General features: G+C 46.2%; 1 protein-coding gene across 1 annotated transcript in view; it reads left to right on the top strand.

Annotated features, from left to right (window-relative positions):
* The window catches only part of LOC107111230 (cadherin-10-like), an 82657-nt gene extending 55313 nt beyond the window's left edge, over nucleotides 1-27344 (top strand). The window contains exons 7-12 of the mRNA XM_015412173.1: nucleotides 4044-4297; nucleotides 9894-10030; nucleotides 15834-15955; nucleotides 24682-24790; nucleotides 25813-26064; nucleotides 26851-27344. Coding sequence (XP_015267659.1) covers nucleotides 4044-4297; nucleotides 9894-10030; nucleotides 15834-15955; nucleotides 24682-24790; nucleotides 25813-26064; nucleotides 26851-27344 — 1368 coding nt within the window. The remainder of the gene's footprint in view (nucleotides 1-4043; nucleotides 4298-9893; nucleotides 10031-15833; nucleotides 15956-24681; nucleotides 24791-25812; nucleotides 26065-26850) is intronic.
* Nucleotides 27345-27889: the final 545 nt, after the last annotated feature.

Below are 27889 nucleotides of genomic sequence, written 5' to 3'. Positions count from 1 at the left end.
CTGCTGATTGCTAGACCATTCCTGGCTCCCCTAGCTTCACCCAAGACTGTCATATGCAACATTTCCCCATTTTGTTGTCATATTTTGTCCCGCATTTTGTCTGATGAATAGTGACTCAAGGCTATCCACTCAGGTGTCCACTTAGAAACAACAGATGGCTAACCTGTTTCTGGACAATAGAGAAGAGATTGGATTTATACCCCGCCCTTCACTACCCAAAGGTGTCTCAGAGCATCTTACAAACTCCTTTCCCTTCCCTTCCCCACAACAGACACCCTGTGAGGTAGGTGGGGCTGAGAGAGCTCTGACAGAAACTGCTCTTTTTCAAGAACTTATCAGAACTACGGCTTGCCCAAGGTCATCCAGCCAGGTGCAAGTGGAGGAGAGGGGAATCAAACCCGGTTCTCCCAAGGTTAGAGTCCACGCACTTAACCACTACACCAAACTGGCTCTCAATACCATACCAAAACGTTGGGGAAAACATAACAGAATGATTTCTCAAAGGGAAAAAAGTCTCCATGTATCTCAAACTAGCACATCATGTGGAAAACCAAACCAGAACCATGTACACAGATGTCTAATTTTGTATGTATGATGTGCATTTTGTGTGTGTGTGTTGATTGGGAAGCATTACTTGATTCCCCCATCTGTATTCTGAAGTGGTCCACAAATGCCATTTGTGTGGATTAAGACTGAGATTCACGGCTAAGTAAAATGTCAACTCAGTTCTCTTTAGCCCAAACACAGTGCCCTGATCCAGCAAAGGTGGAAGCAGCCATCAACTCGTAAACTCGTAGACCTGATGTGGATGCCTTTGTGCATCCCTGCAATGAGGCTCACCTGGTGCCTGTTCTGGAATGTACTCTCTTGCACCAATGTAATTAGTATAATTTCTGTAAGTTTCTGGAGAAGAGGGGTAAACATGTTGTAATTAAATAAAAACAGGGCTGATAGGATTGTGGGGGTTTTTTTGAACACCAGTTAGGATGTACATCCTCATCTGGAATTTTTATACTCACCTTGTTGATGGCAACCAAAGTTGGATGAGACCCCAGTACTCTTTCCATTATATAACACTATGAGATATTTCAAACCACATCTTTTCTTTATTCTGTACTATACCTGGCTAATGATATTTCTGCAATATACCTCATTTAAATGTCTCCCCAGTTTCTGCAGTTCCAAATAGCCCTGCCGTCCTTCCAAAAGTTGAATTTATGTATTGGGAGTTCTTTATTCTTTCTTTTTTTAAAAAAAAAAAATATATATAATACGACTTTCCCCCGGATAGAAAGTGTGACATTATAGGAGGTGTGATGTCATGCATAGAAAGTGTGATATCAGTTCCTTTAGTTCATTTCCAGATTTTGCCAGTCTTCATTGCAGATGTTCACAGACACATTGACTGGGGATGGGCATGAATTGACTCACAAACTAAAGTTTGTGCAAATTTTGATCAGTTTGTGGTTCACAAAGTGAAGTTTGTGGCAGGTCAACCAGCATGAACTTTCCACTAGCTTTAAAGTTGTTTGTGGAGGTTCATGCCAGTTCTTAAATGGATACATATCTAGACAGACTTCTCTTCCCTCAAACAAAATGTTTACAAAACTTCAAAGCAACGGGAATTCTCCAGCCTTGGAAACACTGTTGTTAGGATCAGACTAGTCATGCTTTTGAGATCAGTCCTTTTAAGCTTGGCACTGGGTTCTGCTGGGTACTTTGTGATTGCACTGGTATTGCTGGGCACTCTGCAACTGTACTGGTTCTGCTGGGCTTGGAAAAAATGCCCCCATTACTTGAATTGTGATTGAGCTGGCATTGCCACTTTGGCACTGGGTTCTTCTGGACACTTGTACATTGCACTGGTGTAGTTTTTGTTTTCCACATGGGTTCAATGAGAATTACCAGAAGTAAAGGGGACTCTGAAACATTGTTGCCCTTGCTTGACGTTAGTCCTGTTGGGTTTGCACTGCCACAGTGACACTGGTTCTGCTGGGCACATTGCGCTGGTTGTGTTGGGCTTGCAAAAATGCCTCCACCTTCAGTTTTTACTGGAGAGATTTTATGGGACTTTGATTCTGTTCTGCTGGGCTTCTATTGTCCTTGCTTTTTTGCTGTTTTTCACCCTCCATTGGAAATAATGAAGGATAGGGGTACCTTCTTTGAGGAGCTGTAACTCAGACCCCATAAATCCAATCAACATCAGACTTAGAGCACAGATAGAGGAGAGTCTGTCAGAGATGTCCTGTGCGTTTGGTGTCCCTTACATGCCAAAGGGCTGTTCTACCAAGCCCTGAACTTCATGAACTGAACCAGTTCATTTGGCTCTTAGAAGTTCATGATGGTTCATGGTTCACACATTGGCCACACCACAAACCACAAACCGAACCAAACCACATTTCCTGGTTCATGCCCAGGCCGGTAGCCTGCATTTTTTTGTTGTTTGGCAGACATTTAAATTTTTAAAGAGGCAGTTAAATTACACTGAATTAAATCAATCTGAATGCCCGTCTTTAAAGGGGGAGACTCTATTTCTAGCCCTTCCTCTCAAGGGACTCGTATGGAGTGAATACTTTGGTAAACGATTGTTGCTGTTGTTAACTGATTCATATCCCATCTTTCTGCTCTTACAAGGCCTGCCAAGGTGACAAACAATTTAGAACGCAGAAAATGAAATTACATTATAAAACCATTAAAATCAACCCTCCTCCCAATTAGATAGATAGATGATAGATAGATGATAGATAGATAGATAGATAGATAGATAGATAGATAGATAGATAGATAGATAGATAGAGTCACAGGAGGTCGATGACGACCCGTCGCTGTCCTCGTCGCTCAAGCTCCCTATGCCACCGAGCCCAGCCACGATGCCTTTCGCCTCCTGGCCTCAGACACCTGGACGGGGGAGGGAGGTTGCGTCACCTTCCCTAACCACCCGTCCCTGCTGGATGGGGTGCCCTCTCTCTCAGCGTCACCCTGCCATCCAGGAGTCATCCCTGGCCTCCTCTCCTTCTTCCCTTTTGTACCCTCCTCCCATCACCCAGTGTGCCCTGCTCCTCCTTCCTCTCCCTGGCCCCGCCCTCCTACAAAGCCTCAGACATGGCTCCAGGGGCGGGGTCCTCTCGACTTCCATCCCTGCTGTCCCGGGCCGCTGAGCTCTGTTGTGGGGGCGGGCTCTTGCACTGGGCCTGTGGCCTGGCGTGGTCGTCTCTCTCCTGGCGTGTTGCATTGCGGCTGCACGGCGGTTCTCTCTGGGGGCCTGGTGGCGGGTGTTGTTGGCAGCGCTGATGCCCGTCCCACTGCCCCTGGCTCCCTCCTGACTCGTCCTGCCTCCCTGATGAGTGCCGGGGGAATTGTGGCACGTTCCTCGTGCCCCATGGGGTTGTTGTCGTTCCTTGCTGTGGGGGGGTTGGGAGTCCTGTCCTCAGGACAAATAGATGATAGATAGATAGATAGATAGATAGATAGATAGATAGATAGATAGATAGATAGATGATAGATAGATAGATAGATAGATAGATAGATAGATAGATAGATAGATAGATAGATAGATAGAGATATAAGTTTAAAAACAGAGTTAAAATACATGAGAAAAATAAAAACATTGGTTAGGAAAAAGGGATCATTGAAGGAATGCCAAAATGCAACAAAGTCCTCATTCACTGGTAGAAGATGGCAACAGAAGGGCACAGCTGAATCTCCCTGGGGAGAGAGTTCTGGAGCTTTGGCTTCATGACCAAGAAGGTCCGCTCTTGGGTGGGCGCTCCCAAAGCAAGGCTGAAATACTGTCCGTTCTCCAGTTTTGAAATTCATTTTAGAAATCTCTAAGCAAAAATGGAATTAAGGAGAAATAGAATTCAGCATGGAGTAAAATTCCAAAACAATGAAGGAACTGGACAGGGGGTGGGGTGAGGGGAGATCCACTCAATTTGGTTAAATAAACAGCAAATAGTACTAGGCATGTTACCTTACATTTTAACATTTGGCATTCTGAAACATTTTAAAATTAATTTTGTTTTCTCTACTGCATTTTCTTATAGCCCCTGGACTATGAGGCTCGAGGGCTATACACGTTGAAAATTGAGGCAGAGAATCTCTATGTAGACCGGCAGTTTTATTATCTTGGGCCTTTCAAAGATACGACGACTGTGAAAATCTCCGTAGAAGATGTGGATGAGCCACCTGTCTTCAGCAGATCCTCATATCTTTTTGAGATACACGAAGATATTGAGGTTGGCACCATCATAGGAACTGTGATGGCCCGAGATCCAGATTCTGCTTCAAGCCCTATCAGGTAAAGGCCAGCATTTAAAAAGATGGGGTTAGATCCCATCAGCTTTTCCAGTGGCGATAAAGGCAAGATGAAGTCCCCTTTGACAGCTGAAAAGGCTATTGTACGGATTGTGGAAATAGCATGGAGGAAAGCCATGTGAGACGGGGGGGGATGTAGGAAGGAGGGGGATTGGGCAAGATTTGGTGATAAACCTAGCTGGATCCAACCCATAGTTGGTAACACCGAGTTAATCATTTCTATAATTACATCTGTTGTGTGTTTTGGTCTGCCTAGAGAAACGAGCAGAAAAGCTTTGTTTGAGATACTGAAAGATAAGGGCTTTCTACCCTCAGTTCCCTTTGCCTGAAATTGATATCTATATTTCGTTCCTGTGCCATGTTATCATTGTTATTTTTCTGTGGCTAGATTCAACAATTTAGGAATTGCAGAACGATTTGTAAAATTCTCTAGCATTCTATGTGATCAAAGTTTCTGTCTCTGTGCTCTCTGGATTCTTGAAATTATCCAACATGTTAATGTCTTCTCTGAGACATTCTAGTGACTATCCTTAATCTCCTTTCTGGGGTGACAGAGACACCACACTGCATGTTGCCAAATATATATCAGTGGCTCTAAGACTCTGTAATACCTATTTAAATGTAGGTTGATTGCTACCCTGGAATTTAATTTAATTTTCTTTGATTATGCTCTTTTTAACTCATCTGAGTTTGTTCTAATCACTTGATTAGTTTTAAATTGCTTAGATTAGAGTTTTTGGTTCTATTATACTTTATTTCTCTTTTTCCCAAATTACCTGCCCAGTAAACCATGAAAGACTGGCTTGGGAAAACAGTTATCCCCCCCCCCAAGTCTTGTTTCAGGGAGCTCACCAAATATCCTTACATTAAGCAAAGACCCACGCTACTCCAAGCCTACCCAGTTAGGACCCACCCTGCCCTAAAACCAGTCCTATTTCTGGACACCAAAAATCAGCAAATACCGTGCTACAGACGATTATAAAATATCTCAAATAATTTTAATATATTTTTTAGTTTTATGTTTTTACAATTTATTCACGATATACTATTTACCACATAAGCCTTAATACTAAACATCTAAGTATCATCTCTTAGCATGTCACAAAAGATATTGCACAACCCCTTTATTAATACCAGTCCTCCTTAATTATACAAAAGTTTTAAGAGGGAGGACTCCTTTAGGTCTATTTTGAATAAGTGCTCAGACTTCCTCCAGCAGAGGTCCAGATATCCTCTTGTTTCAATGTCTTCCTCAGGGAGTTCAACAGATATTTCCAAGCACAAGGTTGCCAAATACCAAAATATGGTCCTGGTCACACGGGCCGGAAAATGCTTTTTTTCCCAGGGGCCGGAAAAAGGGGGGGGGGGGGGAAGCATGGCTGTTTGCCCCGGAGCAAACTAACGTGTGGCCGTCAGATCACACGTCCCGCCGCCGTCCCGTGGTTCGGAGGGAGGTGCCGATCACGCGACAATCCTGTGGCATGACAAAGATGCGGCGCAGCGCGATCACAGCAGCAATGGCTAGGCACCGCTGCCGTGGCAAACGGGGTTGTGGGGTTTTTTAAACCAAAGTATGTGCATGCATCGTTGGGTGTGTGTGCGCATCCCGTGGAGACTTGGGGAAGAAAACCTTTTCGCAACGGGACATGGGCGGGCACCGGATGCCACGAACTACCACCAGAAATGCAATCAGACACCCGCCCTTGCCCCGTGGTTTCTGGAAACTAGTACCTCGGAGGTACTAGTTTTTTACGCCACATCTTTGGCGGGAAGCCTCAGGTTAGCCACAGGAGCTCTACGCTTCCCAGATGTTGCGGTGTGATCATGCCTGGAAAATCCGCCTATCTTCCGTCTCTGTAGCGTGGCTAATGCTCCATGTGACCGCAGCCTATTTATCCAAATTTTTCTATGAACGATGCAAAAAGTCTCTCTTAGTGAGCTCAAAGCTTCCTCCAAAGTGAAAAGCACGTTCATAGCAGCTGAGATTTCTGGACACAGCAGGTTTCTTTAAAAGGCATTTTCAACAGAAAGGACTCAGAAATGGCCCAGAAGCAACCAGCTAGTCCCACAGGAGCAAATAAGAGTGGCACAAAATTACAGGATGGGGCCTCTTCAAACAGCAAGTAACAAGCAGTGGTGGGTGAGACATGCATATAAGCAAGTATTCCCTCAAGTTATCATGACTAAGAGATTCAATAAATGCTATGAGCACCTCAACATTCTTCCTATGCAATCCTATGCCATTTGATGTTGCTAGACTTAGGCACAATCTGCACCTGGCATTTGCTCTGTCGTTTTACCAAACCCAAACTGGAACAGAAAAAGATATGGCTCGAAAGCACATCCAATACCCCGGGTCAACATTGTACTGACTGCAGACTCACCCCTGAATGGCCCTAAAATGGCCATAAACCTATGCAGATGGCTACCATAAAAACAAGAGATCAAAGGAAGTGAAAGAGGCATGCAGTCTGGACACTGCCATGAAATATGACAATCAATGGCCACGTTCAGACTGGCAGTTTGGACCGGCAGCCAAACGTTTCAGGAGCATTTCAGGAGCGGATTAAAGGGGCAGGTTCACAGAGGCACATCTGTCAGGCATCCCCCAGCCATACTCAAGCCGTCTTGTGTCGCTTCCCTCCTGAGTTTAAGAAGTACCAGGTGAAAGTCATAGCAAACCATGTATAGAGCAGGTTGATTCCAGTTCCCTGAGTGTGAACGCAAGCGCTGCTAAGGTGGAAACAACCCACAGTAATTGATAATAGGCACCGGCTGTTTCCCCCAGCAGGAACCGTCGGGGCATGCGTGATCATGCCCTATTTGCCACTGCACCCATGCGTGGAGAGAGCCGCTAACAGCCCACCAGGACGCCCCAACAGTGTGAATGCTACGTTGCACTTCCTCCACGGTATCCTCCCACTTCATTCGCTGCGGTGTGAACGGGAATACCGCAACCAAGCCGTTTCGGGTCTGTTCCATTTTTTCTCTGCCACGACTCCCTAGCACTTCAAATCGACAGTCTGAACGCGGCCAATCAAAGTGAAAGTGGCGTGCAATGCAGAGGGGGATTTCTGTTCCAGGGTGGGTTTGGTAAGACAGCGGAGAAAACACTAGATGCAGAATGGGCCTTAGGCTGTGGTCACTTGCACTAAATAATCCACTTTCGTGGTTAAATTCACTAAATAATCCACTTCCAATCCGCTCTCAGCGCACTTTCCAACTGGATTTTACTGTGTCAACTGGCAACATCCAGTTGGAAAGTGCACTGAAAGTGGATTGGAAGTGAATTATTTAGTGTGTGTGACCTCAGCCTGAAATGAGAGTACTTCTGCACAGGATTGTGCTCTCAGGCTGAAATCACAGACACTAAATAATACACTTTCAATTCACTTCCAGTGCACTTTCCAAGTGGATTTCTTGCCATGTCACACAGTGAAATCTAGTTGGAAAGTGGATTGAAAGTGGATTGAAAGTACCTTATTTAGTGTGTGTGATGGCAGTCAAAGGCTGCGATCACATGCGCCAGTAGATCCAACATAGGTGTGAATGCCTGACGGATCTAAAGGGTGCGATCAGACAGCAATATCTGGGAAGCGCCCCACAGCCGTCAGCAACCCGTTCTGCTCTGCGGTGGAAGTGGAGTTAAAAGACACCGGGGGAAATTCTGGTAGTAAACAGGTTCCGATGGGCCACGGACGGACTTTCCCCTGTCTGATCACGCACGTACACATTCATGCCATCGGGATGTTCTGATCAGGCCATCTCAGCTCGGTGCCATTTCCCCCCGCCCCTCTTCGCAGTGTGCACATTGTTGCATACCTATAGGGGGTACTCGGTGTGGAGGTGCGATTCCTCATTTATGCACATGGGACGCAAACAGCAGAAAAAAGGACTCACCCACAGTTGCGTCTGATCACACAGTGACGGGCTGAGCCCGCAGCTACAAAGGGCTGTGTGATTCCGCAACCGTGGGTCTAATCCCTTCCAAGGGGGTAGCCTCGCTTCCCCTCCGCTTCAACTGGCACGTGTACCTGCAACCAAAGTCTGACGCATTTAAAACCTGTTACAAAGCAGAGTAAATGGGAGGAAAGACCTGGAGCATGGATGAAAGTGCCACTGATCGCCCCCCCCCAGGAAGGGATTTGATCAGAATCTGATTATTGTAGTCAGTTGGCTTCATAGTAATGAAATTCTAAGTGGACAATAAACTGGAATAATGGATAATTCTGGAAGAAACAGTAGTCCCATCGGTGTACACAATATGGTGGCGGAAAACACCCTAAAGTCGCAGCTGGTTTATGACAACCCTGTGGGGGTTTCAAGGCAAGAGACATTCAGGGTGCATTCAGATGTGCCGTTTCAGCCGGCATAAACTGTACCGGTTGGAACCGGTGCAGTTTATGCCGGCTGAAACGCGATCACACTCACCTCCAGTCTGCGGATCCCATCGCTGTATGCCCGTCCGCACACAGCGGGCATCAGCGGGTTTTTTTAAACTCAGTTTGCGCATGCGCATAGGCAGCCATCCACAGAACGGCGAAAATCGGAAGCCTCAGGCTTCCGAACGGAAGTGGCTCTGCAACGGTGGAGAGAGATTACAACCATTGTACTCATGATACCACCACTTTGGGATCTAGTGGCAGAATACAACGGTGTAAAGGGCTTTGCAACGGTTAGGGACGGAAGGCAGATGTTCTACGTGTGAACACCGGTAAGTACACCGATTGCAACCGGCGCCTATACCGTTGCAAACGCTGCATCTGAACGCACCCTCAGAGGTAGTTTGTTATTGCCTGCCTCTGCACAGGGACTCTGGACTTCCTTAGTGGTCTCCCCTCCAAGTACTAACCGGGCTGACCCTGCTTAGCTTCCAAGATCTGATGAGATCAGACTAGCCTTGGCCATCCAAGTCAAGGCTCAGAGAGAAAAAGAGAGACAGACAGAGAACTGTTTCTTATTTTTGTTGCCATCATTAGTATTTATATACACACACCAGGATTGTATCTTGGTTTACCCCTCCCCCCGATAAAAGCATTTACATACACAAACACCAAAGGGAATGTGTACTGAGTATATGGGATTACTCTAGCATAAGTCTGCAATACACACACTCACACATATCTCTTATGTAATAGCTAACAGTGGAATAAGTATGATTATATCTGGTTTGGTCCCCTTGTGGATAATCAAAGTGGGGAAAAACAGAGTCACCCACAGAAAAGGTAGGAGTCTCTCCATACTCGGATGAGCCTCTGAAACATGCAAAAAAACAAAAACTCACTGTGTAAATTAACCAGAGGAGGAGGGGGAGTTTACCAAAAGTGGCCTGGTGAGGACTGAATATGCTCCAGAAGGTGTGGAATGTGGAGAGCCAATCCGTGTTTTTCCACAGCTGATTTTGGCTTCCAGTTTTCTCACAATGGAGAAGGAGATGTAAGTCTGAAGCAGACAATGACACTCCATAAATGTTCCATTTGTCTGAATCAGGAAAACCAGAAGAGTACTATTTCGTATTGTTTAAAAAGAAAAATGAAAATGTTGACACCATTAAAATATATATTTACTCATTTTTTAAGGTATTCCTTGGATCGCCACACTGACCTGGACAGAATTTTCAACATACATTCTGGAAACGGGTCTATTTATACTTCGAAGATGCTCGATCGAGAACTATCCCAGTGGCACAACCTTAGTGTCATAGCAGCTGAGATCAGTAAGTTTATTTGCAATGGCAAACACAAATCATGGGATGGTACCGTTCTGTTCCAAGTAGCTCCCTCCCAAGGCTGTTGATTTCAGTGGCCTTTGAGGGGTGCAACTCTGCTCTGTGAAATCCATCAGCCAATGTTCCCTCTAAGCCGTGGAGTCTTGTGAGCAAAAATTCTACTCTGTGAGCTACTGGCGTTAAAGTTGTGAGCAAGCGATTTGGCTACTGCAGAAATTAGTTTGCTCTGAAGCCATCCTTCCTGAGTGAAGACAAAAATGTGTGAGCTGGAGGCTAAAAAACTGTGAGCTAGCTCACACTAACTCAGCTTAGAGGGAACACTGCCGTCAACTCTAAGGTCCATTCTGCATCTGGCATTTGCTCCACATTTTATCGGTACTTGACCTGGTTCCCCTTTGCCTCGAAACATCTGTTTCCATCGCATTGCCTCGGATCCTGGTTTCTGCATTGGCTAGTGTCAACTTGTCATCTATTTTGTTTTCAGCTCTCACTCCTGCATACCTCAGTGGTCATTAGCTGCCTGAGCCAAGTAATTCATGGTGAGATGATAAATACAGAGGGGGGAATAGGGGCGGGCAAACTGACGGACATCAATGAAGCTGTGTCAAGCTGTCTGCATACTGTTCCCTTTGAACTGGAAGCAAAGGAAGGAAAAAATTGCACATTCAGATACCCTGGGGCAATGCCCTGTTGACTGTGAAGTCACTCCTGAACAGCCATAAACCCATGCAGAAGGCACCAGAGTAGTTTAGTATGATTTGATTTCTTCTGCTTGATTGGGTTTTTATATTAAGATCTTACTTATAAAGGTGGGATAGTAATGCCCCGTCTGTATTCTGTCTTGTTTGTCCCATGGTATGGACTAGCACCTTCTTAAGTTCCTTACACTCGTGGTCATACCATCCACTCTTTACAGTTGAAGAGGGTTTTGTGGGCCTATTGTTTATAAAGTATGGCTTAAGTTGTGCATTGATTCCAGCAAAGATATTTATGGCATCAGTACCATGATGTAATAGAGCCGATCTCAATGCAGTCAGTTCCGGGCTTTTGAGGACTTGGTCTAGTACATTATATAAATGTTCAGACCATCTAAGCCTCCTAAGGCTAGATGTGATGCCTTCAGCAAAGCCCTGGTCTGGAATGAGTAAAGTCATGGGATTGGTGTTAAGTATCAGCCGCTGTGGGCAATGATCACTCAAGGAAGAGTCCACTACCTCAAACCTAGCCACCAAATTCATTAAAGAAGCACAGATGGCTATATAATCTATGGTACTGGCCCTACAAGTGGAAAAGAAGGCGAAGGACCCTCTAGATCAGAATGCACCATGAAACCCGATGAATAAAGTGAAAACAGCATGCAGTGTAGAGGGAGATTAACCTCCCAATGTGGCTGTGGGGAAACGGCGAGGAAACCGATGGGTGCGGAATCAGCCTTAGTCGCCCTCACCCAGCAAGAGCCTGCTGGTCATGGACACGAGCTTTCGTTGACAGGTGCCTAGGGCTACTGTGCAGGGACTGCTGTTGGCAGGACGCACGCAGTTCCTCGGTCCAATCCAGCAGCTGGGACTGCAGTGTGCTTAGGCTTTAACTAAGCAATCAGAGCACTAATTGGCTGTTCAGGAAGGGAAGTGGGACTCCGCTGGCCTCTTCCCATCAGACAGCTAATTACTGCAATTACCAATTCTCTGACAACGGCACAGCCCATATACAGCTGGACGAAGGCCCGCGGTGTTTTATAAAGAAACATCCTGGCTACAGTCCGAACACCACTTGCCTGGGAGTAAGCCCCATGGAGTAAAATGGGCCTTACTTTTGAGTAGACCTGTTTAGGATTCCTCCCTGTCTATCCAATCCTGGCTCTTTTTGCAGACATTGCATGTATTTGTTTATTTTTAAATGGTGTTAGGCAAGAATATCTTTCCTCGTTTGGAGTATATGTGATACCTGGTTTATCTTCATTCTTATAAGAGGAATGCACAAAGCAGCAGGCCTGTAAATCTAGTGGAGAGAAATTTTCTGCAGAGAAAAAATGCAAAGGATTGAGGGAAAAGCCAGGGTGGCATAATGGTTAGAGATTCAGACCAGAACCTGGTAGACCCAAGCTTGAATCCCAATTTTGCCAATAGGAACTTGCTGGGTGACCTTGGGACAGTCACATTTTCTCAGCCCAGCCTACTTACCTCAGAGCATTTAGGGTTGCTAACAGGCTAGGAGAAATATGTCCTTCCCCTTTAATAGAGGTGTCATGTGTGGAAATAGGCAGTTAAAGCTTTTCATGCCCTGGAGCTAAATAACCTCACTTGGTATATAACAGCCCATTGAGCCTCTTATTAAAGGGACAGGACATATTCTCCTCGAGGCAGCAGACAACTTTTACAAAGTGATACTTGTGAGGTTAAAGTTCTGGGCCTAGCAATCTTCAGGTTCTTAAATTGGGGTAAATATTTTTGTTTAGTACCAGATACAACCCACAGAAGTGAATCAGTGCTGCCAGCCAGAGCCTGGCAACCATCAGGAGGGTCGGGGTGGGGATATGGTGAGGGAGTGGCGTTACAAGCATGCTAACATAACTTCTGGGGGGGGGACCTGGAAGTGACGACAAGTACCTCTAGGAACCACCAGGACATCTATGGTAAAACCATCGCTTTCCCGACAATTGCTAGAGCTACTCACCGTCACTTCCAGGTTTCCCCCCAGAAGTGACATAACAGTGCACAAGGCACTGACAGATTTTAAAACAATTTCCTCCTTTCGTCACGTCAAGTGGCAGCAGGTAACAGGAGCTCCGCCCCAAATGGAATTCCCCATCCAGACCAGGAAAATGGTAAGCCTAATCATAAGCAAGTGCTTTTTGGCACAATGGACTCATCCATCCCAACGTGGACCCAAAATAATTCAAGAGAACAGGATGTTGCCCCTTTCATCCCCCAAATAAAGTACTCACACAGAAGATGAATGGGTTCAATTGGGATTTTTATTTATTGGGTGGGGGGTTGCATTTGTGTATGTGTGTGTGTGTGTGCCCATGCTGAGAGTCATGGCGACCTCTGGTGACTCCTACTCGGTCATGGAGGATGCTCAGAGAAGTGGCTTGATAGCTTGCCTCTGCCTGCCAGCCCTGGTTTTCTCTGGAGGTCTCCCACCCAAATACTTGCCCCGATTAGCTTCCGAGATCTGAGAAGATCAGGCTTGTCTGGGCTACCCAGGTCAGGGACTGGATGTTTTTTTTAATTATTATTTATTAACAACTGATCATGGACTTATTTAAAGTCACCCCTCAGTGAGCCATACTTTCTGTGCTGCCTGAAGCTTGCCATCTCATCCTGGCTCTAAACCCAAATCGGCCTGATTTCCCCTGTAGTTTTTCCCCCCTAGCCTGTGTACACTGATACGTGCCAGACTCCTGGACAAAGTTACTCTCAACAACACTCACTGGAGGTGATTAGTTTATTGAAGAACAGGGCTATTTTTGGGCAGGAACGCACAGGAACGGCGTTCCGGCTGGCTTCCAAGTTGGCCACACCCAGCAGGAACACATTAGCATAATAGACCACACCCAACAGCAGAAACTCATTAGGATTGGCTACATTAGGGGTGTGTGGCCTAACATGCAAAGGGGTTCCTGCTACAAAAAAGCCCTGGGTTTGGACAACAAACAAAGTAAACAGAATAAGAAGCAAAAGGTGGGTGTGGCTGGATGAGCACACTTCTGGTAACATGGGGCGTGTGGCCTAATACACCAATGAGCTGTGCTGTCAGGGGTGTGGCCTAATATGCTAATATGTTTCTGCTGTTGGGTGTGGCCTATTATGCTAATGAGTTCCTGCTGGGCTTTTTCTACAAAAAGAGCCCTGTATGAAGAATAAAGATGTTCCAAGCTAAGAACGTTGTTGAGTCAGAACTGAGGTTCTGGCATGAAAACCCCCCAATGAGACGTCATTCAAATGTTGTCCCCTCCAATCACCCTGCCCATTCATTCCCACCTAACCAGTGCGCTTCCAACCCCCCACCTGTAAATCACCCTTCCGTTATCTAGCCTAAGGTGGTAAGCACAGACACAGACCAAGGCCATCTGGCTGTCATCCCTGGGAAAGGGAGGTATCTTCAGAAGAGTTACACGAGATGCATTGCCCTACAATAAAGCCACTCTCACTCTCACAAGTTCACACTCCTCCTCCTCTGGACTTTCCCCAAACAACATGGCAAATGAGAATTGAGTTTGACAATATGCTGTGAGGAGCTGTTACTCCACCCCCCCTTCACCTGGTGATTCTCCAGCCCCAACGGGAGGGTACCAAGAGGGCTCTAACCACCAGACCGCAAGCCAGGAGAGGACAGTTTGGGCAGCCTCCTCCCGTCCCAAGATGTCTTAGGCTGGTTGCCCAAACATTCCTAGATTAAGCAAAGCCCTGCGCAATTGTAGCCTATCCAGCAAGGGTCTAACTAGTCTTACACCAGACCTAATTAAGAAAACAAGGCCCATCATGCAAAGTGATGCAGATGAAGAAGAAGAGGAGGAGGAGGAGGTGGTGGAGGAGATTGGATTTATACCCCGCCCTTCACTACCCAAAGGTGTCTCAGAGCAGCTTACAAACTCCTTTCCCTTCCCCTCCCCACAACAGACACCCTGTGAGGCAGGTGGGGCTGAGAGAGCTCCAACAGAAACTGCACTTTTTCAAGAACAGCTCTTGTCAGAACTACGGCTTGCCCAAGGTCATCCAGCCAGGTGCAAGTGGAGGAGTGGGTTAGGGTTAGGGTTAGAGTCCACACACTTAAATACTACACCAAACTGAAAAAGAACTCATTCTCGACCAGTCAGAAAATGTCCAGAAAAATCCTCCTTGGCCTCAAAGCAACCAGCTGATCACACCTTGCCACTGACAGGGGTGGGCAGGTGGGTAACACTGAATGGAAGTGGGGGGAGCGAGACAGTAGCTCTTCAGCATTTCAGACAGAGGTTCTGTTTAACGGGATGCCTTTTAAAATTAAAATACATTTTTTAAAAAAACAACATTCTCTTGCATAGACATTTTACCTCTGTTCGCCCAATATGGTGGCCATGCAAATCGGGAGAGTCACGGGCCGCTTGTGCTGTCATTCTGTCCGGTTGGTAGGCGCCTGGTTTGCCTGACCGTGACACTTGAGATGGATTTTATTCTGCAAAGGTTCTGAACTAGAGGCCATCAAGTGTGGATCCGACCTAGATAGCCCAGGCCAGCCCAATCCCGTCGCATCCCAAAAGCTAAGCAGGGTCAGCCTTGGTCAGTATTTGGGTGGGAGACCACCAAGGAAGCCCAAGATGGCGATAGAGAGGCAGGCAATGGCAAAACCATCTCTGAACGTCTCTTGCCTTGAAAACCCCACCAGGGGTCACTATAAGTCAGCCATGGCTTAATGGGGGAAGGGGAAGAAGTGTTATTCTCCTGTAATTCTATGTGGTGGGCAATGTTCCCGCTAAGCTGTGGGGTATTGTGAGCAAAAATCCTACTTTATGAGCTGCTGGCATTTAAGTTTTGAGCAAGCAATTTGGCCACTGCATAAATTAGTTTGCTCTGGAGCCATCCTTCCTGAGCTAAGACAAAAATGTGTAAGCTGGAGGCTAAAACACTGTGAGCCTGCTCACACTAACTCAGCTTAGAGGGAACACTGGTGGTGGGCATGTGGCACCTGACATTTCCTCAGCTGGTAGAAATCTGTAAAATGAAAATCGTTAACCAAAAAAAAGTGCAAAGTCTTGTGGTGACATTCTGACAGAAAAGAGATGGCTTTCCTTCCCCCCCTCTTTTGACAGACAACCCCAAAGAGACGACACGTGTTTTAGTTTACGTTCGGATCTTGGATGTGAATGACAATGCGCCACAGTTTGCCGTGTTCTATGATACTTTTGTATGTGAAAATGCCAGAGCGGGACAAGTAAGTATATTTATGTAAATGCTTCAAGTTCTCTGGATTCGTTTTTGGGAACAGGCACTGAGTCATTTACGTCTATTCCTTTAAGACTGAAAGATTTATTTTTTTTAAGCAACTTGGGAAAGAGAGAAAATGGCTAGTGGGAAATCAGATCCCAGCTTTGCACAGTAACATTTCCCAAGGGCATCAACATGTAAATTACTAAATGACTTTTCTTGTCTTTCCTCTGGAAAAAAAAAAAGCTTTTGTACTCTTAAAACTTCAAGGAGTTTTCTTCCCCCCTCCCTCCAGCATTTGTTTGGCTGTTTTTTCGGATTTGTCTTAAAAGACAATCTCTTAATTGCATTCCGCGCTGGCCTGGTGGAGGAAAGCACTATACGTAACCAGCAGTAATTTGTAATCAAATTTGATTTATTTATTGTTTAAAGAGCATCCTTCACTACAGACTTTGACTGTGCTTTGACTTGACAGGCATGGTGTTCCCAAGCACCACTGTTGGCATTCTATTTTGATGCAAATGGGAGTTTATCTCGAAACCGCTCTCTGTAGGCAAATCAAAGGAAAAAGCATAAAAGCAGTTAGTATCAGAAGGGCAAACATTTATTTTGCTTCGCCTCTTTGCCAGATGCTTTGGATTGTGCTTTGATCAACGGGAAATGACTGTGCCATCAAGAGGAGCAAAGGACCAGCCTTTAGGGGCTGTTGAGACTCACAGTTCTGCATCTGAAAGCAAATGCAGCATTATAGGCTGTGGAAAAGAGCAGAAGAGCAGTGGTGGGAAAGGCTGTTTCAAGCTTATGTTTGGTGTGAGTTTTGCTGCTCACAGGCATGGGCATAGAGTGGACGCTAAAGCTGATGACGCACCAGAAAGCTTCCTGCCGCGCAACGAGAGTGTGGCCCAGTGGTAGAGTGCCTACTTTCAGTGTAGAATATCCCAAGTTCAATTCTTGGCATTAAATGGATCAGGTAGGACATGCTGCAAAAGGCCCTCCATTTGAAACCCTGGGGAGCCTCTGCCAATCAGAGTAGACAGTCCTGGCCGCAGGCTTTTCCATGTTCTCATTTTCCTCAATTGTACGTTCCTGTTGCTTTGGGGTTTTTTTGTTGTTGTTGTCGTTCTGTTCTGCATGTGTTTCGCTCCTTCTACTGGATGACGTGATATTACATCACTATGTCCAGCATAAAAAGGTAAAGGTAAAAGTTTCCCTTGCTCAAAAGCTAGTCGATTCCTACTCTAGGGGGCGGCGCTCATCGTTTCAAAGCCAAAGAGCCAGTGTTGTCTGAAGACGTTTCCATGGTCATGTGGCCAGCATGACTAAATGCCGAGGTGCACGGAACACTGTTACCTTCCCACCAAAGTGGTACCTATTTATCTACTTGCAATGTCTTGCTTTCGAACTGCTAGGTTGGCAGGAGCTGGGGCCAGAAATGGGAGTTCACTCCATCATGCATGGAACACTGTTACCTTCCCACCAAAGTGGTACCTATTTATCTACTTGCAATTTCTTGCTTTCGAACTGCTAGGTTGGCAGGAGCTGGGGCCAGAAACGGGAGTTCACTCCGTCATGCGGCACTCGGTTCTCGAACTGCTGGACTACAGACCTTCCAGTCTGCAGATCAGTGTCTTCACCTCTGAGCCACCGCAGCCCAGAAGAGAAACCTATGGTTTAAAGCTGCAGGGAGATGTGCCAGACATAAAGCAATGTCATATTGAATCGACCTCTAGAGGGAGCAAAACACATGTGGAAGAAGGGGAAAGATCCAAAGCAACAAGAACACAAAGCAAGGAAATAAGAATGCAGAAAAGCCACTTGATAGACCAGTGGCCTGATAATGTTAGCTGGGTACAGATGACCGCACCCTGCATTCACTGAGCATGCAGGAAGGGGAAAGCAGATACAAGCACATGAGCACCCCCTCCCTGTGATCAGTGGTATGGCTTTTCAAACATCACTGATCACAGGGAGGGACAGGGTGTGCTGCCACTTCCCCTTTCACCTGCCTCTGCAGGTGACCAAGAGAGCACATGGAAGCAGTGGCACTTTAGCCAGCTCTCCCTCCCCACACATTCCAAAAACCTGTTGCGCTGTCAATATGTACCAAGCTAGTAAAAGGCAGCTTCATGTGTCGATGTGTTAGGCTTCAAAACACACACAGTAAGAACAATGGGATGTATATTTCCTTGGGATGAGGTACTGATATCCACACCTGCTACCTGGGCTTCCACCAATGAGAGATCTCTGTGAAGTCTGGAGCAAGGATTTGATGCAGAATGTGGGATCGAGCGCAGAGATAGAAATAGGAGAGTTTGTTTTCCAGTTTGATATGGGAAATCCACTGATTTCTGCCTGATTTTCCTACTGGGCCAAAATGACTGTGATTGGTGGTGTGTCTTATGCCATAGGGGGGAAAAATGGGAGGAGAAAAGCACCTGGAAGGAGGCAGTATAGAACAGAGGAGACAGGGTTAAATCTATATATCTAATAGCCAAGGGTCCCTCTGAGTGCGTATACTTATTTCCGCAGAACAAGGGCACCTGGAGGCTAAAGGGGTTTTACTTGGAGTACTCTCCAGGGTTGCAGAAAAATGCAAAAAGAAAAATACACAGGGGGGGTTAACCCCCCCCAAAAAAATTAAAAAAACCCTGAGTTGTTTGCACTTGCGCAGTCCAAACTCGTGGTTCCTTGCACTGGACTTGGAACTTCGCTCAGTGGCCGGCCTCCCTGTTGGCAGCAAGACACCCTTGGAATAATGGGGCAGGGGACACCGACGTTACCGGGTCCTTCCCAAGCAGCTGGCCTCCCCACCACCAGCAAGGCAGCCCTGGAGCCACAGGGCAGAGGATGCTGCCGCCAGATCTCTCCCAGGCAAGCAGCCTACCCACTGCCAGAAAAACGAGGAAACTTCAGAAAAGGAGGCCGAAGAGGGTGTGTGTGTGAGGGGGGGGGGAGAAAGAGACTGAGAATGGGTGGGGGAAAGAGGACATTGTCTGAGAAGGGCTGGGGTTAAGAGAGGGGTGAGACATACAAGAGGTGAGTGGAGAAAGGGGTGAGAAAGAATTCCGAGAGAAGGGGGTAGGGAGAAAAGCTAACATAGAAGGGGTGAGAGGGGGAGGTGAGGGAAGATTGATAGATAAGGGGTGAGTGTAGAAAGACAGGAAAGAACTTTGACAGAGTAGGGGGGAGAGGGAAACAAAGGTGGGGGAAATGCCCCCTCCCTGCAAGTTTCTTGTGGGTCTCCCCTTGTAACCCCTATTCCCCTTTCCCCCTGAAACCAGCAGCATCCAAGACTGCTTTTCATAAGAACATAAGAGAAGCCAAAGTTGGATCAAGCCAATGGCCCATCTAGGTTGGCAGGAACTGGAACTAGAGATGGGAGCTCACTCCATCATGCGGCACCCGGGTCTCGAACTGCTGACCTACTGACCTTCCACAGCCTGCAGTTCAGCGTCTTAACCACTTGAGCCACCGCAGCTCCTATCTATACCTTCTGGCTAATAGCCACCAATGGACCTCTGCTCCAGATGCTTATCACGAAAGCTCATAACCTACCACAAATTTTGTTAGTCTTTAAGTTGGACTTTTCTAACAATATTTATGGGAGGGAAGGGACAGAGCCTGAACTCCCAAAAAAAGGAGGCTGGATTTGCATTTTCAATTAAATAAAAATGCTTTACGACTATTCACTCGTCTCCAACAATACTTTCTGGAGCAGAATATTGTTTTCTAAGTTTGAAAGGATTAGCAGGCGAAACAATGGTGTTCCCTTGTCGCCAGTATTGAGTCAGACATGAAAAGATTAATTTGAAGAAAAATCCACTGCCAAGTTCCCAATGGGGCAACTATCGCCATCTAGAGTTGCCAACCTACAGGTTGCACCTGGAGATCTCCCACTATCACTATTGATCTTCAAACAATAAGGATCAGTTCCTCTGGAGAAAATCGGTGTTTTGTTGGGTGGACTCCATAGCATTATACCCCGCTGAGGTCCCTCTGCTCCCCAGACTACACCCCCAAAATCTCCAGATATTTCCCAAACCACAGCTGGCAACCTTAATTGCCATCACCGTTGGGAAATTTGGTTAATATAGCAGAGTCATAAAAGTATCTTATATATAATATAGCAGAGTCATAAAAGTATCTTATATATAAAGCTCATTTCATGTGACTCCTGGAACATGCTCAAACAGGCTTTGCCCAGGAGACCTGTCGATCACAAGGTCTCGCCATCCATTGGTGGCTGCATGCCCATGTGTTGTCAACATCCCGCCCACCCTTCGACAGAACTGCCACCCAGCCTTTCCACCTCAGTAAGCTGTGAGGTGATGGAGGCGGCACGTGCTCTGGCAGTCGAAAGGGCTTGCTCGCCTGGAACCCTACCTTCTCGCTTCCTTCTCCCCTGGTCTGGCGGCTCTTCCTGCCTCTGCGGTGTGATGCCTGCTGCCCTGATGCCGGCTTCTGCTGCTTCACCTGGCCCCGCGCTCCTCCACCCCTCCCTCACTCCACATCGGTCAAGGGCCGTGGGCTGGCTTTGGCGATGGTGCGGCCTCTGGGTTGCCTTCTGTCCCACCAGCAACTGCCTGTGGCTCTCAGTGGGGAAGCTCACCATCTAAACTTGGGCTAGGTGCTATGTACGCATTCTGTCTTCAGCCCTTTGGAGGCTGGGCAGGATAAAAATGGAATTGTGGGTAGAAATTGTGCCTTGGAGATGCCTAACTTATGACCTCCCCGTGGTGTCTTCATTCTGTTGAATGTGGGCTTTTGGTGGTGCTTGACCCTCAATTTGACCATTTGAGTGTGACAAGGAGAAAGGTCTTTTCTATCGTGTCCCCGGCCTGGTGGAAAGTTTTGTCTGAGGAGACTCATGCCCTGCACGATTTGTCTGCACTCTGCAGGGCATGTCGGACAGAGTTATTCCACCAGGAACTCCACTAATGTAATTTTGGTGGACTCTACTATCAACATTGTTGATTTTTATGCTCAAAGCATTAGCTTGCTCAGCAGGGCTTTTTTTGTAGAAAAAGCCCAGCAGGAACTCATTAGCATAATAGACCACACCCAACAGCATAAACTCATTAGCATATTAGGCCACACCCCTGACAACACATCTCATTAGCATATTAGGCTGCACCCCCATGTTACCAGAAGTGTGGTCATCCAGCCACACCCACCTTTTGCTTCTTATTCTGTTTACCTTGTTTGTGGTCAAAACCCAGGGCTTTTTTTTGTAGCAGGAACTCCTTTGTATGTTAGGCCACACACCCCTAATGTAGCCAATCCTAATGAGTTTCAGCTGTTGGGTGTGGCCTATTATGCTAATGAGTTCCTGCTGGGCGTGGCCAACTCCGGAGCCAGCCGGAACTCCGTTCCTGTGCGTTCCTGCCCAAAAATAGCCCTGGCTTGCTGTGTGTTGAGTTTTTAATAGGGTTTTATTGAAATTATGGCTTTATTATTGTTACTCTATCACTATGTGGGTAGCTGCCCGAAGCACCATTCTGAGGGAGGGGCGGGATAAAAATATAATGAAATCGATAAAATACCTAGTACACAGATCGATTCAGGTGTTCATAACAACAGTAATTCAGTGTAGAAATAACAGTGCTGTGCCTGACGCAACGGGGGAAGGATCCTTCTCCCCCTTCTATAAATGTCAGTAGCTGTGCACTGCCAGTCACACAACCTAATCTGGGTGGTGGAAATTAATGCAATTCCTCTACAAATGTTAAGCATGGGTAGGAGAAATATTGAGCACAGGAAGTGACATTTCTACTTAAATACCATTTAAAGTATATACAGTGAGGGGGAGAGATAAAGACGGAGAGAGTGCTTTCCCTCTACTCTTTAAACAGTTGTAATATTTAAAGGATTACTAAGCACCTGAACCTCTCAGCTGTCTTCTATGGTTGAACGATTTGGAGGTGCAATTCAGACATAACGAATAAAGGAAATGGGTGTTTATGATGGCGCAAAGCAGTCTGATTGTCCAAATTCTTCCCCCTCCTGCTTCCCCCTCCCCATTTTCCTCACATGGGTTTATAATTCATCTTACTCCAGTTCTTCATGACATGGAGCTCCATATACAGGTCCCTTCCGCACTTGGATCTCATCCCTGGTTTTATCAGAGTTCAACTCACAACACAATACCTTGCATTTATCCCTGGTTATGACAGCATCTGTTTATCCCGAGACAGGTGTGGGGCAAAAACAGGGTGAACTGAGGGGTGACATGATTGAGGTTTATAAGATTATGCATGGGAAAGAGCAGGTAGAGAAAGAGGTACTTTTCTCCCTTTCTCACAATACAAGAACTCGTGGGCACTCCATGAAATTGCTGAGCGGTCGGGTTAGAACGGATAAAAGGAAGTCCTTCCTTCACCCAAAGAGTGATTAACACTTGGAATTCACTGCCACAGGAAGTGGTGGCGGCTACAAGCATGGACAGCTTCAAAAGAGAATTAGATAAGCATATGGAGCAGAGGTCCATCAGTGGCTATTAGCCACAAGGTATAGATATTTTCTACAGAATTACGCCAGTAAATGTTTTTTGCATCTTATCTTTATTGACTCTTCATTATTTTTGTCACGGATGTTGTTTTTGGAATTCTCCCAGAATTACAACTGACCTCCAGACTACAGAGATCTGTCTTCCTGAACAAAATGACTGTGTAGTTGGGTAGACTGTATGGCATTATACACCATGGAGGTCCCTCCCCTTCCCAAAACCTGCCCTCCTCAGGGTCCACCGCCAAAATATCCAGGAATTTCCAAATCCAGAGTTGGCAGTTACTCCTGTTACCCAGTGACTGACTCCTACATTAACCAAGTTACAGGCAAAGACAATAGTACACTTAGAACAGATCAAAGGGAGTCCTTCTTCACCCAAAGAGTAATTAACAACAGTGGGAGGGCTTCTAATGTCCTGGCCCCACTGGTGGGCCTCCTGATGGCACCTGGTATTTCTGGTCACTGTGTGATACAGAGTGTTGGACTGGATGGGCCTTTGGCCTGATCCAGCATTGGCGTCTCTTATGTTCTTATAGTCTTATGAGTTATTTCAGATGCCAAATGACAATAGCAGGTGTGATTGGATTAGGTGTAGGGATGGGCCATGGAGAGCCACAGTCAGCAGACAGGAGAGGGTAAAATCCCCCCTAAGAGGCATTCCACTTCTCTTAGGTTCTTACTCATAACCTCCTCTTTCCTAGTTGAGCAACAACATATGCTTTGGAAGAGTCTTCCCTTTAAGCATTTGTTGGCACTGTTGAAACCTGTTGTTAATCACAATTGGGGAAAGGAGATTAAGGATCCCTTAGCCTGTAATAGGGTTTGGAAGGAGGAAGTTGATGCGCTAATAGTGTTGGGGAAAGGGGTCCTCCGAATCAAGGGTCAAAAGGAAAGCCTTTGGAATCCACGTTTGGTTCCTAGTCTCTATCCCTAGTCTGATTTTTACAGTACAATTTTAAATATAGCTGCAGCTCTCTAAGTCAATTGACTTCAATAGCCTTTTTTTTTGTCATCAAGTTGCAGCTAATGTATGGTGACACTATAGAGTTCTCAAGTCAAGAGATGTTGTACTGGCCCCAGTGGGTCTGGTGTGGGAGCAGGCGGAAGGTCCACAGAACAACCACGCAGAAAGTACCATGTAGTCACTCACAGCAAGGGTTCAGGCAGGAGAGTGTTCAGGTATCCAGAAAGGGGAGTCATCGGGTTGGCTGCTGGGAGCAGGCGGAAGGTCCACAGAACAACCACGCAGAAAGTACCATGTAGTCACTCACAGCAAGGGTTCAGGCAGGAGAGTGTTCAGGTATCCAGAAAGGGGAGTCATCGGGTAGCCCAAGTTTCGGGGGTCCAGAAGTCGGGTGGTCCAGGGTCCAGTCTAGGTTTAGAGCAGCAGAGGTTCCAGTCAGAGATTCAGGAGACAAGGTTGGCTGTTATGCAGCCATGGTACAAGTTGTATCCACAATGATCAGCTTCCCCGTGCCTGAATTTATAGCTGGCTCTCTATGGACTGTTTAGCTGCTGCTAATTGTGGCACACATCCCTGCAAGTACTCATCTGGCGACAGGTGTCTGCGATCCATCAGATGCTCACTGTGACGGCCTCTCAGGTCTGATCTCCACGAGAGTGTTCGGCACTCAAGGGGTGTTGGAGAAACACTGGGCCTGGCCTCCTCCCTCTCCTCCACTGGACTGGGTGCTATAAATTGCTTGCTGCTGGAGGAGAGAGCAGATCGGCTATGGCGTGTTGTCAAGAGCTTGTATCTCTTGCCCTTGAAGACTGATGGGCTCTATCTCAGCTGGGTGTTCCTCCTTCTCTTCAGGGGAGGTTTTGTTATCAGGCTGGTCATTCATCCAGTCAGGCTGGCTATCAGGGAGAGGTATGGCAGATGTTCAGAGGTGGTTTGCCATTGCCGGCCTCTGCATCAAGGCCCTGATATTCCTTGGAGGTCTCCCATCCAAATACTAGCCAGGGCCAACCCTGCTTAGCTTCTGGGATCTGATGAGACTCAGCTAGCCTGGCTAGCCAGGTCAGTGGACTTGGAAGGGTATAAATCTGTTTAGGATTGCACTGCTGGTGTGTATCTGATTTACCGGTTCATGCTTAATGAAGATAATGAATTCAGAGATCTATTTTACACACATCCTTTGGGACCACTCATATTTCTTCCAGCAGACAACCATGTGACAAATGTCAGCTGGATTTCTTTTTCTTTTTCCTCTTTCTCTACAGCTAATACAAACGATAAGTGCGGTAGATAAAGATGACCCCCTTGGAGGACAAAAGTTTTTCTTCAGTTTAGCTGCTGTGAATCCCAACTTCACAGTCCAGGATAGTGAAGGTATAATACATATCTACATGTGAGATGTTTAATGGTGGATGTACTTTCCTCTACTGTTTCCCTTTATTGTTTTTTTTTAATGCTTGGAGCTGAATTTAACAGGAATTTAGATTTTTTAAAAAATAGATCACACATTGGAACTCTTGGGTTGGATTCTGCATTTTGTGTCAGGGTATGTCTCCTTCCACCGGAGTAAAGTTCTTCAAGCAGAATGGATCTGCTTCTATGTGCCCATCATAGTGTGCAGAGAGAAACGACTGGCTTCCTGAAGCCAGAGAATATTGAGATATTTAGTTAATATAGCAGGATTTTGCCAAGTCATAAAAGCATGATACTGAGTGCACTAAATAAACTCCCGAGAAGTATATTGCAAAAAAAGATAAACTTACTTTTATTCAAGTAGATCCTCATTCAGGTTGCGGTCAAAAGATGAGAAAGACACCTAATCGAAATAGTACTTTCCCCATCACAAATGGCCAGCTTGTCCGGCATCATGCGTGTGGAGGTATGAGGGCACTGTCCCTACAGGAGAGACCGGCAGAGACATGTCTCTCCATGGAAGGCCATATTGAGGGAAAGTGAGGACAAATTGAGAGAGAGGAGGAGGAGTCAGAGGGCAGCTCCCAGACAGGCATCTCATTCAAGGAGATAACACCTATACATGCTTAGAGTGATGTCGCACTCTCTGCCTGAGACCCTGGAGCTCTTTCCAGTCTGTGTGTAGACAATACTGACCTTGATGGACCAAGGGTCTGATTCAGTACAAGGCAGCTCCATATTTGCTTTGAATTTCCTTGGAAAGCTAGGAATGTGCTGAATCCTACTGATATGTTTTAGCAGTCTTACCTGACACTCTTTGGGCTTAAGTTGACCTTTTTGAGATGTTGCTCCGGGGGAAAAATCCGCAAATTCACTCCTGGTTCAAGTGTAGTTAAATTCTATCAGTATGCTGTGTACATTACAATGTATCAGATCTGTGATCTGTCTGTAACGTATGCATTCTTTCTGATGAACTGGTCTAGATAATACTGCCCGCATCTTGACGAGAAGGAACGGCTTTAGCCGGCATGAAATAAGCACTTATCTCCTGCCAGTGGTGATCTCAGACAATGACTACCCCATCCAAAGTAGCACTGGTACTCTGACCATCAGGGTGTGCGCCTGCGACAGCCGAGGAAACATGCAGTCCTGTAATGCGGAAGCTCTTCTCCTTCCAGCGGGTCTCAGCACAGGAGCGCTTGTCGCCATTTTGCTCTGCATCATTATTCTGCTGGGTAAGTTACAGGAGAAGACATCATTGACTACATGAAATCTTACCGTAGAGAGATGTTTGGCCTTTGCCGGGGTGTATCCTGAGCTTGTGGGGTTTTTTAGAGATAGCACCTTATGTACTTGATACAACATGCCATGATTCACATACCTTTCAGGTAATGAAGCCCAAACTTTGCTTGCCTTGAAATTGAATTTTAGTGCAATATTGTTGTGGCAAGCAAAGCTTACAGATGCAGGCAATGCAATCACTGCAGCACATTTTAAGTTGTATCTTGTTAAACAAGAGAGCAGGTGTGGCGTATTGGTTAAGAATGACAGACTCTTATCAGGAGAACTGGGTTTGATTCCCCACTCCTCCATGTGAAGCCTGCTGGGTGACATTGGGCCAGTCACAGTTCTCACAGAACTCTCTCAGCCCCAACTACCCTGGCAACCCTAGACTACTGCCAGTTCCCCATGGCTGAATCTGCATTAGTCTTTCCCACCATTGCCACATAGTCTCTCAAATTACTTGTCTGCATTTCAGGTCGCATCTGTTCCCCAATTGTTTCAGCACAGCAGCGGCTGTCTGCATCATTTTATTGCCCTTTGGTGTTGACTTCGGGGTCACTGCAGTGCCTCTCCGCCCGATTTGCATCCGGTTTAAAACCGGTCCAAGTTCTCCTCTCCGCTCTCACACTGCTGTGAGCTATGACAAGTGGCATATCTGGTGTTTTGTCTCTTCATTCAGGAACTGGGTGGGAACTGCAAGCTGCCCGTTGAAATTCATTCTTTCTTCTTTTCCCAAGTTATAGTGGTCTTGTTTGCTGCCCTTAAGAGGCAGCGGAAAAAAGAGCCTCTGATCTTGTCTAAAGAGGACATCAGAGACAACATTGTGAGTTACAACGATGAAGGGGGTGGTGAAGAAGACACCCAGGCTTTTGATATCGGCACGCTGAGAAACCCTGCTGCTATTGAAGATAAGAAGCTCCGCCGAGACATTATACCGGAAACCTTATTTATACCACGGAGGACTCCTTCTGCTCCAGATAACACAGATGTCCGGGATTTCATTAACCAAAGGCTAAAAGAGCATGATAACGACCCCTCGGCCCCTCCATATGACTCCCTGGCAACCTACGCTTACGAAGGAAACGATTCAATCGCCGAATCTTTGAGTTCTTTAGAGTCTGGCACTACCGAGGGAGACCAAAACTATGATTACCTCAAGGAATGGGGGCCTCGGTTTAATAAGCTTGCCGAGATGTACGGTGGAGGTGAAAGCGATAAGGACACTTCGTAACCTACAGTAGGATATACAAGTTGTGGGGGTTTTTTGGTCCATTTGAGAGGAAGTAACTTTATAGACACCTTCTCCACGTGACAATATTTTGATGTTCAGGAACCTTCTCCTGCCACTCAGCACAATGGGTTCTCTTTCTCGTTCTGTTTCGAATTTTGCTCATTTAATGTCCTTTATTCTTTCTCGTAGGATGTCACACGGAATATATGCAGCGTTTGATTTAACCCCTTTCCAAAAGCCAAAGCTATTGAAAATTCAGTATCATCCATTTTATTAAGGGAAAGATACACTATTCTTGAGCAGGCTGACAGTCTCTCTCGAGGAACCTTAGGTACAAATTGCTTCCGTAAAATCAATGTTCTACGCCTTCAGGTTCAGCTTTTTAAAGACCCCAGCCACGAACCACAAAGGGTCATGCATGCACATTTTACATGCACTTTTTTTTGTAGAACTATTTGTTTTAATTTTTTTTAGAAACTGCCCACATGAGATACCTAGACTACTCTGAAGCTTTTGCATAGAGAACACTCCCACTAGAGTCTACA

The sequence above is a fragment of the Gekko japonicus genome, unplaced genomic scaffold (genome assembly GCF_001447785.1).
Source record: "Gekko japonicus isolate JY-2015 unplaced genomic scaffold, Gekko_japonicus_V1.1 scaffold2320, whole genome shotgun sequence".
In the NCBI taxonomy this organism is placed as follows: Eukaryota; Metazoa; Chordata; class Lepidosauria; order Squamata; family Gekkonidae; genus Gekko; species Gekko japonicus.
The sequence above is the reverse complement of the archived record's forward strand: the minus strand, read 5'-3'. Positions and strand labels throughout refer to the sequence as shown.